Source organism: Mustela lutreola, chromosome 13, assembly GCF_030435805.1.
Source record: "Mustela lutreola isolate mMusLut2 chromosome 13, mMusLut2.pri, whole genome shotgun sequence".
In the NCBI taxonomy this organism is placed as follows: Eukaryota; Metazoa; Chordata; class Mammalia; order Carnivora; family Mustelidae; genus Mustela; species Mustela lutreola.
Window position 1 is genome coordinate 39,536,232 of NC_081302.1, and position 15,483 is coordinate 39,551,714.

The 15,483-nt window shown below is 40.3% G+C and overlaps 1 protein-coding gene across 7 annotated transcripts in view; it reads left to right on the forward strand.

The window, feature by feature from the left end:
* Positions 1–708: 708 nt before the first annotated feature.
* PCDH9 (protocadherin 9) overlaps positions 709–15,483 on the forward strand; it is a 902,160-nt gene continuing 887,385 nt past the window's right edge. For 4 of the 7 annotated variants that reach the window (XM_059144723.1, XM_059144726.1, XM_059144724.1 and 1 more), the window contains exons 1-2: positions 709–1,318; positions 2,534–5,704. In XM_059144723.1, coding sequence (XP_059000706.1) covers positions 2,669–5,704 — 3,036 coding nt within the window. In that variant the 5' untranslated portion in view covers positions 709–1,318; positions 2,534–2,668. The remainder of the gene's footprint in view (positions 1,319–2,533; positions 5,705–15,483) is intronic. The other 3 variants (XM_059144725.1, XM_059144729.1, XM_059144730.1) reach the window with 1 other exon arrangement.

Here is a 15,483-nt window from a genome sequence, read left to right on the forward strand (position 1 = left end):
GCTGTCTGCCCTCTCTGCCCTTCTCGCCAGTGTTCCTGCCAGCAAGAGCCTCTAGTTGCAGGACTGGGCACGTTGTCTGTTGCACGCTCTCCGGAGAGCTGCTGGCCGGTGCTCCCTCCCGAGGGGGTGACCGTGCGCATCGTGCCCCGGACCCCGGCTGGACTCTTTTCCCTTCTTGGCATTGTGGCCCCTCCATTTAGTAAAGACAAGTGCGAAATGTGCGCCCGGAGATGAGCCTTCTCGGCGTCCTCCGTCCGCCCGCCGCGGTGCGGGAGGCTCCCCAGATCCTTGCCTGCGCCGCCCACCCCACCCCACCCCACCCCACCCCACCCTACCCCCACCCTCCCGCGCCGCCCCGGGCCGTCCCACCACCGGTGCCCCGCCGTTGCCCGCCCCGCGCCGCACAGAGCAAGCCCTCAGCCCGGTTCGCGCGCCGTGAGAGCGGCAGCCGCACGGGCCTGGGGAGCACCAGCGTTTCCCTCCCGGGCCGGACCCTGCTGGGCATGCTCAGTGAGCCTCCTGGAACCCGGCTCTCCCGGGGCCGGGATCAGTTCTCCGGGTTTTCGCGGCTGCCGAGGGGGCGCTGAGGAGGGGAGGCTGGGAGACAGTCAGTGCCTTGTTCCTCGCCCCCTCCCTCGCGCGGGGCTGCGGCCGCCCGCACCGCAAGATGCGGGCCAATCAGGGGCGGGGGGCGGGGCTCGGCCAGTCACGCCCTCCCTCTGGGCTTATTGAGAGTTATATCAAGAAATTCAGTTCAGAGAGGAGAGAGGAGAGGGAGAAGGAGAGAGGGGCAGAGGAGAAGGGAGAGAGCGAGAGCATGCAAGACAGGAAGGAGCGCCTCAGAGTCTCCGAAGCACGAAAGAGATAACCGATCAGGAATTTTTCGGGCAACTGTCATCCCGGAGAGCAGCCGGAGACCAACCATCACCCCAACTCTGACGTCTCCTACAAGAAGTTAGAGACTTAAGCGGTATTGACATCGGAGAGAAATGGTATGCTTGATGCTGTGGAAAATACCCCAGAGCTGAAGAAGTGCAACGGGATGTTGTGTGTGTGTGTGAAATACCAGAAGAGCCCAGACCCCGTGGGTAATAGAGACGAAATGTGGAGAGAATGACTAACGACAAATCTGTGAATTTGTTCTCTGGAGTTGCTAATTTGCCAGCCCGAAGCAACACATTTTACAAGGAGGAAACGTTTTGCTGCTTCTGATTTTCTCCCCAAACTGGTGCTACCAGATGCATGGCTTTCTATGTGTTGGAATCAATCATTCCTAACTGCAGCATACCGGGAAAGGGGAAAGGTTGAGGCAACTAACGTAAGTGTAAAGTTTCGCATGCACAATTGTAAATTTTGTGTTTAGATATGTCCTCAGTGTGGACGAGGGATGTTTGTAATTGGGTAGACGGCTGGGGCAGAGCTCACCTACTAAGCTGTATCTGCATCCCTACCTGCATCACTCTGCTGGAACTAATCGCGGGCATCAGCTACCGTGCAGCCTAATGCAGATAAGATTAGAGCCTGGGAACTGACCAGTTCTACTCAAGTAGGTAGCTGCCTGGAGGCTTGCACCCATTTAAATTGCAGTTAGGGGAGCATCTAAGCAGAAGCCTTTTTACCTGCGTTATTGGGTTGCAGTATTTATGTGTGACAGATGTTACTAATATTATAACCAGGGATCAGGGTTAAGAAACTGCATTTTTTTTCCCCCTCTGTGCTCAGTAGAAAATATTGTGCTGTTACATGGAAATGTTAGCTGCGTTTCACTTACATCTCAACACTCTCTTCCACATCTAGGATAAGGAATCCTGTTTTACACATTTTTAAAAGTTTTAGTGTGCTTCTTAATCCAAATGGGGAGAATTTGGCAATATGGAGAAATGAGAGCAAGGTCTGGGCAGGAAATTTGAAGTCTTGGTATTGTGCTTTTAGGCAATGAGGATTATGTAGTGGCCGGTGACTATTGCTTCTGATGCTGCAGCAGTATGTCCGGATGCTTGTTTCCCAGTAAGACTGGATTAGAAGGCAGCTGAAGAACTGGGAGGAAAGAAAAAGATAGTCATTTTAGACGAAAGAGATGACTCAGTGTAGCAGAGAAGAAAAACATCACATTCGACATGTGACAAAGCAATTAGCAGGAACCATAGCTAAATACTTAGTGTTTTTCACTTGCACCTAAAAAAACTAAGGGAGCTGGGTTAGAAGCCAAGAGGCGGGTAAGACAGGGGGAGGGGAAGAAGAGAACATAAGAATGCATGTTTTGAATTAAACAGTGTCCTGAAAAACAGTCTGGGTGAGTACAGGTAAAAATAGCAGCTGTCCTTAATTCAAAAGTAGATGTATTTCATTTTCTCTGGGCAAACGCAACAAGCAGTGGCTATTTAGTGTTTTCATCCACAGAGTTAACTTGCAAACAGTGGCAGAGCAAACTGCCATGTTTACTAATATGCAGTGGGAAATGTGTTGTGATATTTCATGATCGTGTGTTTTTGTTTACTGAAGAATAATATTGTCTATACGATTGTGTTGACAGTGGCTGTCTCCAAATAAGCGATGAGATGTAATGCCTCCTCCAGTCCATGCACGCTTCCTCTTGCAATTTGTGCATCATTCCTCAGTGGAAACCCTTAAACCCTAAAATCCGGGAAAAGAAAATAAATACATTATCATGGACCTGAGGGATTTTTACCTGTTGGCTGCTCTGATTGCCTGTTTAAGGCTGGATTCTGCAATAGCTCAAGAACTTATTTACACTATTAGAGAGGAATTGCCTGAAAATGTGCCCATAGGAAACATACCAAAGGATCTGAACATTTCTCACATCAATGCTGCCACAGGGACCAGTGCCAGCCTTGTCTACAGACTGGTTTCTAAAGCTGGGGATGCCCCTTTGGTGAAAGTATCCAGTAGCACTGGGGAGATTTTCACAACCTCCAATAGAATAGACAGAGAAAAACTCTGTGCTGGCGCCTCTTATGCTGAGGAGAACGAGTGTTTCTTTGAACTTGAGGTAGTGATCCTCCCCAATGATTTTTTCAGGCTGATCAAAATAAAAATAATTGTCAAGGATACCAATGATAATGCCCCCATGTTTCCATCTCCTGTCATCAATATTTCCATTCCAGAAAACACTTTGATCAACAGCCGCTTTCCAATTCCATCAGCAACAGATCCTGACACAGGCTTCAATGGTGTTCAGCATTATGAATTGTTAAATGGGCAGAGTGTTTTTGGACTGGATATCGTGGAAACTCCGGAGGGAGAGAAGTGGCCACAATTGATTGTTCAGCAAAACTTGGACAGAGAACAGAAAGATACCTATGTGATGAAAATCAAAGTAGAGGATGGAGGCACTCCACAGAAATCCAGCACAGCCATACTGCAGGTCACAGTAAGTGATGTAAATGACAACAGGCCAGTGTTTAAAGAGGGTCAAGTGGAGGTGCACATTCCAGAGAACGCTCCGGTAGGCACCTCTGTAATTCAGCTCCATGCCACTGATGCAGATATAGGCAGTAATGCTGAAATACGGTACATTTTTGGTGCCCAGGTCGCCCCTGCAACCAAAAGACTCTTTGCTTTAAATAATACTACTGGGCTGATAACAGTTCAGAGGTCCTTAGATCGAGAGGAGACGGCCATTCACAAAGTGACAGTGCTGGCTAGCGATGGCAGCTCCACACCCGCTCGAGCAACGGTTACCATCAATGTCACTGATGTCAATGATAACCCTCCTAACATAGACCTCAGGTACATTATAAGTCCCATCAATGGCACAGTGTACTTATCTGAGAAAGATCCTGTCAATACAAAGATTGCCCTAATTACAGTTTCAGATAAGGACACAGATGTGAATGGCAAAGTGATCTGTTTTATTGAGAGAGAGGTCCCATTTCATTTGAAGGCGGTGTACGACAACCAATATTTGTTAGAGACCTCCTCTTTGTTGGACTATGAGGGCACCAAAGAATTCAGCTTTAAAATTGTTGCCTCTGATTCCGGGAAGCCCAGTTTAAATCAGACTGCCCTGGTAAGGGTTAAGCTTGAGGACGAAAATGACAACCCACCAATTTTCAACCAGCCTGTAATTGAGCTGTCAGTTTCTGAAAACAACCGACGTGGGTTATACTTAACAACTATTAGTGCCACAGATGAAGACAGTGGGAAAAATGCGGACATTGTTTATCAGCTTGGGCCGAATGCCTCCTTCTTTGATCTGGACCGAAAGACAGGAGTTTTGACAGCCTCCAGAGTCTTTGACAGAGAAGAACAAGAACGTTTCATTTTTACAGTAACTGCCAGGGACAATGGGACCCCTCCCCTCCAAAGCCAAGCGGCTGTGATAGTTACTGTTCTGGACGAGAATGACAATAGCCCCAAGTTTACTCATAATCATTTTCAATTTTTTGTGTCTGAGAATCTGCCAAAGTATAGTACTGTGGGGGTAATCACAGTGACAGATGCAGATGCTGGGGAGAATAAAGCTGTGACTCTTTCCATTCTAAATGACAATGATAATTTTGTGTTGGATCCCTATTCTGGAGTCATAAAGTCAAATGTCTCCTTTGATAGAGAGCAGCAGAGTTCCTACACTTTCGATGTCAAAGCCACTGACGGAGGACAACCACCCCGCTCCTCTACTGCAAAAGTCACTATCAATGTCATGGATGTCAATGACAATAGCCCAGTTGTCATTTCTCCACCTTCCAACACTTCTTTTAAGTTGGTGCCCCTCTCAGCCATTCCTGGCTCTGTGGTAGCAGAAGTTTTCGCCGTGGATATTGACACCGGGATGAACGCCGAACTCAAGTATACAATTGTGAGTGGGAACAACAAAGGCTTGTTTCGGATTGATCCAGTAACAGGTAACATTACTCTGGAAGAGAAACCAGCGCCTACTGATGTGGGCTTGCACCGTTTGGTCGTCAACATAAGTGACCTGGGATACCCAAAGTCTTTGCACACACTCGTGCTTGTTTTTCTCTACGTTAACGACACTGCTGGGAATGCGTCCTATATCTATGACTTGATTCGCAGGACTATGGAGACCCCACTGGACAGGAACATAGGGGACAGTAGCCAGCCCTATCAAAATGAGGACTATCTCACCATCATGATCGCCATTGTTGCAGGTGCCATGGTGGTCATAGTCGTGATCTTTGTCACTGTCCTGGTGCGCTGTCGCCATGCATCCAGGTTTAAAGCAGCCCAGAGGAGCAAGCAGGGTGCTGAGTGGATGTCCCCGAACCAGGAGAACAAACAAAACAAGAAAAAGAAAAGGAAGAAAAGAAAGTCTCCCAAGAGCTCTCTTTTGAACTTTGTTACAATCGAAGAGTCCAAACCCGATGATGCAGTGCACGAACCTATCAACGGGACCATAAGTCTGCCGGCTGAGCTGGAGGAGCAAAGCATAGGAAGGTTTGACTGGGGCCCGGCCCCTCCCACCACCTTCAAGCCTAACAGCCCTGACCTGGCAAAGCACTACAAATCTGCTTCTCCACAGCCTGCTTTCCATCTTAAACCAGACACTCCAGTCTCCGTGAAAAAGCATCATGTGATTCAGGAACTCCCTTTGGACAACACCTTTGTCGGGGGTTGTGACACCCTTTCCAAACGCTCTTCCACTAGTTCAGATCACTTCAGTGCCTCAGAGTGCAGTTCCCAAGGAGGCTTCAAGACAAAGGGCCCCTTACACACCAGACAGGTAAACGAGCACTTTTACTGGTCTATAAGTACTGCATACAAGTGCCCAGTCAACCAGTATTAACGTGCCAGTGTGTCTATTGTTTTGGTCTAACTTTAGCTTAGTTTGAAAGAGGGAAAAAAAAACTTGACCCCTTTTCTGTTCCTCTGGGGCTCAGTCAAGAATTTTTAGAACAGCTTTGAAATTTCTGAGTTCTGAGAATTACTTAACCTCCCAGTTTCCTTCAAATGGCAAAAGATGAAAAGAGGGAACGATTCCAAAAATGTCCCAAGATAATGTTTGCTGAAGAAGAAAACCTGTCCTGATATGCCAAATTCTGCTCCTGGGGTTTCCAAATTGACTGCTTCGAGATTTTTCATATTACCTTTTGATCTAAAAAGTCACCTTCAAATCCCAAGTTTTAAATGACGTTTGAAGGTCTGACCGTAATGATTTTGGAGCTGTGGTTGCTAAAGGGGTTAATTTTTTTTTAGTCTCTAAACAAGATAGTAGATTATTAAACGTACATCAGCTGTGAAGCACATGATTGTCGATAGATTGCAACGAAGCCATATAGGAAGCCTTCTCTTTGATTTCAGATGATTTCATTGTAATATAGTAAATTGGGTATTGAATAGAAAGGTTGGCAAATTGTCCGTAATGGCCAAAGTACTCTTTCAAGGAAAAAAAAAAAAAATAGAAGGAATGCTTTCTCCCTGATATAACCAATTTATACAGAAAAGAATGAATCCATTGTAAATAGTCTCCCATCTTAGTAATGCATAAGTGATCTGTCATAACTCATTTTAAACTGTGAAATATGCCATATGAAGAGGGATTAAGAGGCTGAGAAACTCATATTTCAACCAAATCCAGAATTAGTTTTTCTTAGGTCTAATAATTCCTTGTTAATAAAGATTTAAATGCAGCACTGTCTAATTTATTTCACTGGTGCTTGTCTGTTGCCATGAAAGTTGAGTGTCAGTAATAGCCTGTAGATGGCACTAGGGTATCATGTCGCTTGTGCTGGCCAGGTGCCAATCCCGCAGTAGCAAGAACGGGGGGAGGGAAGGATCAAGCTGGTGCTACAGCCAAAGATACCTTTTATTTAATGATAGTTGCTCTGGAGCAGCTAGCATTTAAATTCATTTGCTTGCTCTTTTGCGATCAGCTCTCACCACACCAACTTTCTAGGATTTCGTAATCCAAGTGCTATCCTTGTTGGTATGGAGTCCACCCATGGCGATGGTCCATCTGAGTTTGTTGAAAATAAAGGACATACAGATTTCAGAAAATTCAGGAAAACAAAATAAATTTGCAGGATAGTATTGACAGTTGTTGCCTAGTGTTTGAAAACTCAAGAGTTTTTCCTTTGTTATGTATGTGGGGCTGGGGTGAGATAGAATGTTTTAGTGAAACTCTAGTTTCCTCTTACACTCTAGTGTTTATTGTTCTGGAATGACTTTAAGGCTTGGTAGTAATAAGATACTTACGAAAACAGTTTTGTCAATGAATCACATAGATATTTCCAGAACAGTAAGCATAATGCCTATGGATTATTATTCAACTATAATCTCCACTTTTTAAAATGGAAGATTAGATACCTAGAGCATTTTAAAAGTCCACATACTTGGAGCTTACATGCACGGAAAGAAAGGAATTAAAATAAGTCCATATAGAAATTTTAGAGGAGAATATGAAGTTTTTCGAAAGAAGTTCAAGTTGGAAGGACGTATTTTTATGTTAACTCCCTCAGCTTTTTAAGAGAAGTTGGTGTTGTAAAATTTAGAAAATTTCAGAGCTTAGTAAAGTAAACTTATAGAAGTTGGTAAATAGTTAATCATGTAATTTATGAAGCTAAATATGAAGTTTCTATTAAAAGAAAATGGCTCTTCTAAAATTTACTTTTTAATGTGAAGGTCACTCACAATATACTGAGATTTTATGATTTGCATAATATCTTGAAAAAAGCTAACATGATGGAAACTTTTCACGTAAATTCTGAAATTTGTTTTCCAAAGGAAGAGACTGACATTCTTCCAACATCATCTTTCTTTTGATGCAAACGTGGTGTGTATTAGCATTGACGTACAGGCCCACTTTTTCTGACTTTTCTGCAAGAGTTGAAACTATATGTAGTACAGAGACATAAATGTTAAGTGCATTTCAGTGAATTATGGAAAAGATACTTTGTTGAGGCTTAGTCATAAGAATATTTGTATGACGTAATCTTTAAAATAGGATGCTGACTAATTCTCTAACTGGAACTAAAGTGCATTTTAGACATTCCTTGAGACCATGTGTCTCTGTAGGCATTTTGATGTTCAGACATAGCTATAATTCACGATTATGATAAAGAGCTATTGAAATGGCTTTGCTTTTTACCTTTTAGAAGTTTTCATGCTGAGAAGGAAAAATTGCAGTGTTGGACAAAAGGAATATTGGAAGTAGGGAGAAGTGATGGTGATAACACAATGCATAATTTTAGTATAAAAGAGGCATATTTTCTATGAATGAAGAACACAAATTATACACTATCCGTTAGTTTTCCTTTTTTAACTGAACCACATGAGTGTTATCTGAAGATGTTCTAGTTAAGCTAAAATAAAAATTCTTTTTTTAGCTCCTCACTTCAACTGGTGGCTTTTATATAAAATGTGCTCCTGAAGCTACACGATTTTGAAAAAGTAGGGTTTATGACAACAAAAGCCTTCAAAGGAATTTATAAACAGTTGAGTGGGCACAGATTGCTGTTAACAGGAATAATTTTTCACTTAATGGTGCTAGGTGATGTGTGAGTAAAATCCAAGACTCTTGAGTAAAGGGTTACCGAATTTAATATTACTAATTTGTATCATCCATACAATGAAAACATAATGTCTGACTCTTGTACCATGAGTTTGCTTAGAGTGCATTGGTTCGTACTTTGTCTCCTGTTCCCCTGCTGTTTTGCCTTGTGTGACTCTGCAGCGAACATTGGAAACCAGATTCCTCATCCCCTCTCTTTCACTGAGCTTTCATTTTCTTCAAATATACCAAATCGGCCACTGGATTTTCCATGAAATAGTTCACATGAATCTTTAGAAGTATCCTTAGCACTCACAAATTGAGTGCAATGTCCCTTTAAAAAAAAAAAAAAAAGCAAGGTCATGTCTTGATATTTATTCACAAAGAAGCAGAGTTCACTGTTACAGGGTTAAGAGGATGACAACATAATCAATTCCAGTAGCACTTTAAGGGATAAAGCTCATTGGTGTATTTTTCTAAAAGGAAAATATATTCTTCGTGGGATTATTATTTTTATAATGTGTGATGTTAAGTTTTCAAATTTTAGGGTGTCTCAGAATCTCCTGGAGCATTTCTTAAAACGTGGGTTATCGGAGCCCTCTCCCAGAGGTTCTGTGTCAGTGCCATTGGGTTGGCCCCAGTGGCACTGAAAATTTACATTGCTGACGAGATATCCAGCCATGTTGGTGCTGCTAGTCCAGGGACCATACTTTGAGAACCACTGCCTCAGCATGTTGGAATCAGACACGTCAGCTCCTTTCCCTTTCAGATGATCATTTCCAGAGTACCTGCTTGTACACAGCCTCGCTCTCAGTCCGCTTATTGACAGCCGGTTTATTGTAGCTGGAGGGGCTTTACAGTAAGCTGTTTATTGCTATTTCCCAACCCGGTTGACAGCATTCGGGGAATTAATTTTCTTGGCCCCAGTGTGCTTTTTGTGGGGGGGAATGAAAATGTTTTTAGTATTTTTTTTTTTAAGTGACCTATTTACATTTGACAACTTCTTCCAGCAATAAAACAATCTGTGAGAGTTGTAGTAGAGTTTGGTTCTGGGTAAGCAGTCATGTTTAATTTTCTAAATGAAATGCTTATTTTAGAGCTTAAACATCCTGACTTCAACTGTGCATAATTGGGAGTACTGGCTCGTATATACATCTGGGTATATATTGAAGAAATTATACATTGGGAATGTGTATGCATGCTATACTCTAGTGTATACATGTACTTGGACTGTGTAAAGGGAGTTGTTGCTCTTCCCAATCATTTAGAGATACTATACTACATTTAGGATTACTTTTCATTTTTGAGGAATCCCCCGGCAGCCACTAAAATGCTATGTCCTGTAAAATGCGTGAGGCAGTCATAGAATTGCTCTTGAGGAGCATGAAAAAAATGCAATTGAGAGTGAAGGAAGCAAATCTTAACTAATGTAAAGTTAGGAAAAACTTTAAGATACTTTACTAAGTTTTGCAGAATATTATTGTCCGTTGAACCTGAGAGGCACATGGAGAAAAATTGCTCTCCCAAGTGCAAGGGTTTTTTTAAAGCATTGTCAGTTGTGATTTTTATTTCTACTCCTTCCCTTTGGCTAACTAAGTGCCCTATGACCATGAAATCAGTATGAGGCAAAGGATACCCGGAGCCCTTGGATTGACTTAGGAATTTGAAGTGAGGATGGGCCATCTATTCAAACTAGTTATCTTTCCTCTTGGCTTTGTGAGACAAATACTTGATTTTTTTTTTTCAACTTGACACAGCCAAACTATGAATTTCAAGGTGCATTTTAGTATTCATTGCTAATAACCTTAAGGAGAATAAAAATAAAAGTTGCCACTATATTAAGCATAGATGTGTCCTCTGATTACTGAATATGTATTAACACAGAGAATATAATTTCTGTAGTTAAAATACTATCTCCTAAATATTGCAATTATTTCTATATATAGAAACACTCTAAACTGATGTTCCCTTAGTTTCAGATGAGTCATCCTTATAGTGTCACGGAACATCATTAAAATTACCTTGCGAGTATTGTACTTGTGATAATGTGTTATATTTTTATGATATATGTATAGTCTTATTAAATATTTCAAGCTATAATGCATCTTCTCATAATAGCACAAATTAAAATATATGTGAAATAGTAAGAGAGAGTTTAGATTTAACAAAAAACCTCAAACCTAAAATCACATCTCCTCATAAATAATTGTGAATTAGTTTCATTCTTGAACTTTCATTTTTCATGTTAACACACACGAGATGTGTGTAAACTGTGCCCCAAATATTAGAAATGGCCTCTTATTGAATTATTTTTCATATTACATTATCTTATCTGACAGTACTGAGGTATGAAAGTGAGACCTGTAAATTATTTTTTCAGAAGCTCTATTTCCCCAGTTTTACTTTGTTATTTAGGTTTTTTGATTTCCAATTGTTTATTGCTTGGGTGGGAATGCAGAAGTCCCCCAGATGCTAAAAACTGCACTGTTTGTGTTGGGCTAGCTGTCCCAGATTGAGCGTCTATAGGATCCAGGGCCATGTCAACTGTACTGCCCTTGTTTAGTACTTCCTCAGTTTGACTCTATCAGAGTTGAACTCTTAGCTTATGCATTGTTACAGACCAAAACAAAACTGAGTTTTGTGGATTATTTACCACTTTCATTTAAAAATCCCTGCAGTAAATATTCTATGAATTTAGGGTGGTTTTTCTTGATGGAGATCCTTTATTCAAACTAGTCTGTCGCTAATATCAACCAATCAATTACTATCTTACATGGTCAACATAACTGGGAACTAAGAATTATTTAACATAGATTTTAAAATTTTGGCTTTCTTGATGGTTGACTTTATGGTTAATATATTTTCCAGAATTTCACATACCAGGGCCCTAAATTTGCCATTTTAGTTTTGTTTTGTTTTGTAGTCACAGGTCAGATGTTAGTGAGAATTTAGGACTGCAAGTCAATGAGATTACTCTGAAGTTTTCAGTATCTCGAGGCATAGGAGTTCAATAGCCAATGTTGCTAAGGTGATACATCTTTTGTAAAAGTTAGGACCTCCCAAATCTGCATTGGATCAAAGAGGAAAATCCAAATCTAGAAAGAAGGTCTCTCATGTAAAGACTCTGCTGTTTGAGATTTCATCGGTTATTTCAGATAGCTGTTCAATCTGTCAAACATTTCATTTGGAAAGGAACACATGCTTTTTACCTTTGTTTGATACAAACCTATTGGGCTGTCAGTCATCGGAAACATAGAACAAGAAAGACATATTACTATGATTGACATTTTGGTTTTGATTTATATTCTTTTTTCCCGAAGACAAGATTGATTAAAATGGAAATTCCTAAGTAAAACAACTACCCTTTCTTAACGGTAAAGAGTGATGGCAGGAACAGGCTGGGAAAACAACCCATATTTAATCTCTCACTCACATGTTTGTCCTCTACACAGTTTGTATTCTATAGTCAAGAGCGGTGACAGAATCAGTAGAACGTTCAGAACTTGAAGTCGTTCATTAGGGATGTGTTTTTACATAGTTATCCATTATTTAAATGGCATGTGAAAATATTTCCCCTGATCTTTAAGAGTCTGATTGATTATAGCGCCATCAGCCCTTATCACATTTAAAACGAGGGACTTGGGACCACCTGGACAGCTGTGGGTAGTGGAGTTAAAAGCACCATCTTTGAGGCATACTTGATTAATTCTTCCTGGTCACTTCATGCTCATTATTCTGGAATTCCTTGAGAAAACAAGTGAAATTAACAACTTTTCTTAGAAGGAGCCCCCTACAGCCTCACCACTCATTACTTTATATAGATTCTTAAACTGTATGCGCTGCAGGGAGATGGAAATTTGGTCAATTTTACCATGCTTGTATTATAGCTTATATTTTAACATTCTTCCATTGCGTGTCTTTCTATCTGACCATCTCTGCCTCTTAGTATTACACTGCTTGCGAATATCCAGTCTCTGGCCTTTTTCAGTTTGTTAGCAGTTGATTAAGAAATACTCTAATCCCTTCCAGGATATTGAGAAACTAATGGATTGCAGAGTATTTGGATCTTTAAGCTTCAATTGTAAATGGTATGAAGAATTGTCATTGAGCTGATATTTGCATATATCTCTCCCAGTGCTAGTTACTTTGCCTCCTTTTTGTCCTCCTAATCTTCAGCTTTCATTCTAAGAATATTTATTTTGGTCGGAAATAAGCATGCCAGTGATAGAAATTTGGGATTCACCTCCAAATGAATGCCATCACAGACAGGGAAGTTCTGGCACATTTTGCATAGATCTGTATGAACACAGTGAACCCTTCATAAGCTCTTAGATTGCAGGAAATCAGTGCTGAAAATTAAGTGGGGTTTTAAAGATTTGCAGAGTAGAGAGCTTTGTATAATGCTGGTATTGCAGGTGCCTATTAAATATGAAGTAAAGGCTTTGTAATACAACTAGCTAACACATTTCCCTCCACATGAGAGTGATTTATTGCCCAGAGAATTAGTCTTGCCTATTTTGCTCCCCAAATGCAGAAACATTGGAAGTGTCTGAAAGAATTAAAATCCCAAATGTATGCTTTAGAATAGACAGATTTGTTTTCTGATGAATCTAAGTGATTCCAAGTGGACAGTGCAGGCCTGCTCACGCTTACCTGTGGGACCTCCAGTGACCGTGATCTGGCTTGCAACTCTGCCTGAGAAGAAACTCTCAATCCTGTGTGTAGATTTCTCCTCTAAACGCAAATCATATTAAAGCCCTAGGTATCTATGCAACTGTAGCATTACCATAATGAAGAGGGCTGGCTACTAAGTGAGTGCTTTGATCCTCATAGGAATTGATATTGAAACATTTCTCAAGCTGTATTTTTAGAATTCGACTTTGTTCCATTTGTAAATAGTGTGTATTTGTAGCACAGCCTCTCATTCCAGACATATGTGCATTTCAATGTCTTTACCTTCATGACAGTGTTCAGTAAAATGCCTTGCAGTTCTTTAATACTTAATGTCTTTGGCCCTGTTAGATATAAATCAGTGGAAATAGCCATGCATATTTTTCAAAGACTTTACAAATCCTATATTTTTGCCTACTAGAAAGAGCACATAATCCATGCACAGTCCACTAGGTACAGTGGACTTGCTGAGAATCATCATAGATGATTGATTTTTAAAACAAAACAGTTTTGGTGCAAGACAATAGCAACCGCAATTCAGCAAATGAGGTTTTCTTTCCTCATTAAACAAACCTCAATATGGAGAAGAATGGAAACACAGAAGGATGTATAAAATGAAACCATATCTTTTATAGGAAGAAAATGTCTTCTGCTGACAGTAGTTCCATAGTAGATCTTTTCTTTGGGGGGAAAAAAAATACTGGTGCTTTTTTGGATTCGTAAGATGCAACCAATCTGTGCCTCTGTGTGATAGCAGCTGCATGCTGAGGGCTTTCAAATACCCAGCTACATAGGATTCTGCAGGAAACTTTGTGTAGAAGGTGCAAGTGACAAACGGAGACAAAATGGAGTGAGTTCTGAGTTGTGAGTTGATGCCCTCCTGTGTCATATATTCATGTCATTGAACCAATTTTCACATTGAGAGCCTAGAATCACAATAGCCTTCCTTCTGTTTGTCAGCTGTGAACACACCTGCACTGGTGACTTTTCTTTGCTCCGTTTCTTGTCATTCACTAGGTGGATTATATTCACTTACGTTACTTGATATACATCTGTTTTCTTAAGTTTCTAGATAGATTTTAAAATGACGCAAAACTATTTCTGCCTATCTATTCTGCATGTCTGTATATTTTGCTCAAGAACATCCATAAAATATCAACACACCCACCATGTGTCTTTTCTTCCTAGAAATAGAAAATCTCTATAGTTTTCCTTTGCAATTTTCTAAATCGAGCTTTTCTTACTGATAACTGTTTTCAAGGTGAAGAAATGATGTTAAGTTTAACTGTATGGATTAATGTTTTCATGTATCCCCAATCTTCAAATTTCCAACACAAAAAAGATGTTAGAATTTTTATAAAAATAAATCCTCTTTTTGCTGCAGAATTGAAATGAGTATCAAAATTACATTAAGTTGTAGTAAAAACAGACACAGTCTTTAGGATATTTTAGTTTGACATGAGCTCATTCTTGGTCTTGACAGCAAAATCTTCTGCCAAGCACTGATGGCAAAATATGTTGAATTCATTGATTGATTTTTAAACATGGTAATAATTAAGCAAAATCATTTTGACACCTCAAGTCTCTGTTTTAGACAATTAAATTCTGCTTTCGCTAAGGTTATTGACTTCTGGATGATACTGGAAGCAACACTCCTTGGGGTTTAAACTATTCCTGTAGGACCATCTGCTATTGGCAAGGCTCTGCATCCTCTCCAGCCAATGCAGTATCAACCCCAGGCACAGATTCAGGATTGTTCAAAACACGGCCCTGGTTCCTCACAGTCCTTCAGTCCCAAGTGGTAACTCAATTAAGTCAAATACTGGTATATTGTAATTTAAGGCTAAGAATTAAGGTGACTGTAAGAAAGTTCCCTAAAGTAAGAGATTGTATATTTCCAAGATCAAATCTACAACAATTCCTAGGAATGAACTTAGTAGGCATTCAGTAAATGTTGACCGAACTGGAGAGATAAGTTGATATTGGAATCATACTTTATATATATATAACAGTTCCATTGATTGAGTCCCCATAACGATATAAAGAAGATATTCCATTCTTAGTCAGCTAATGTAGAAACTGAGATTCAGATAATATGTTTTGTTCTGTTTTTTTTTTTTCAAGTCACATGGCTAAAGCCAGTGGCTTTTATTTCCAGTCTATGACCTACTTTTACACTGGTATTTTTCCTTATGTGTGGTCTACTTTTATTTGTAAAACCCTATTTTTAGGCTATATATAAGTTTGGAACATTTTCCTCATTAGGGACATATTTTTGTTGGAAAGGATTGCAACCCATTTATATATTAAAATATATATATATATATATTACAAGGCAACTC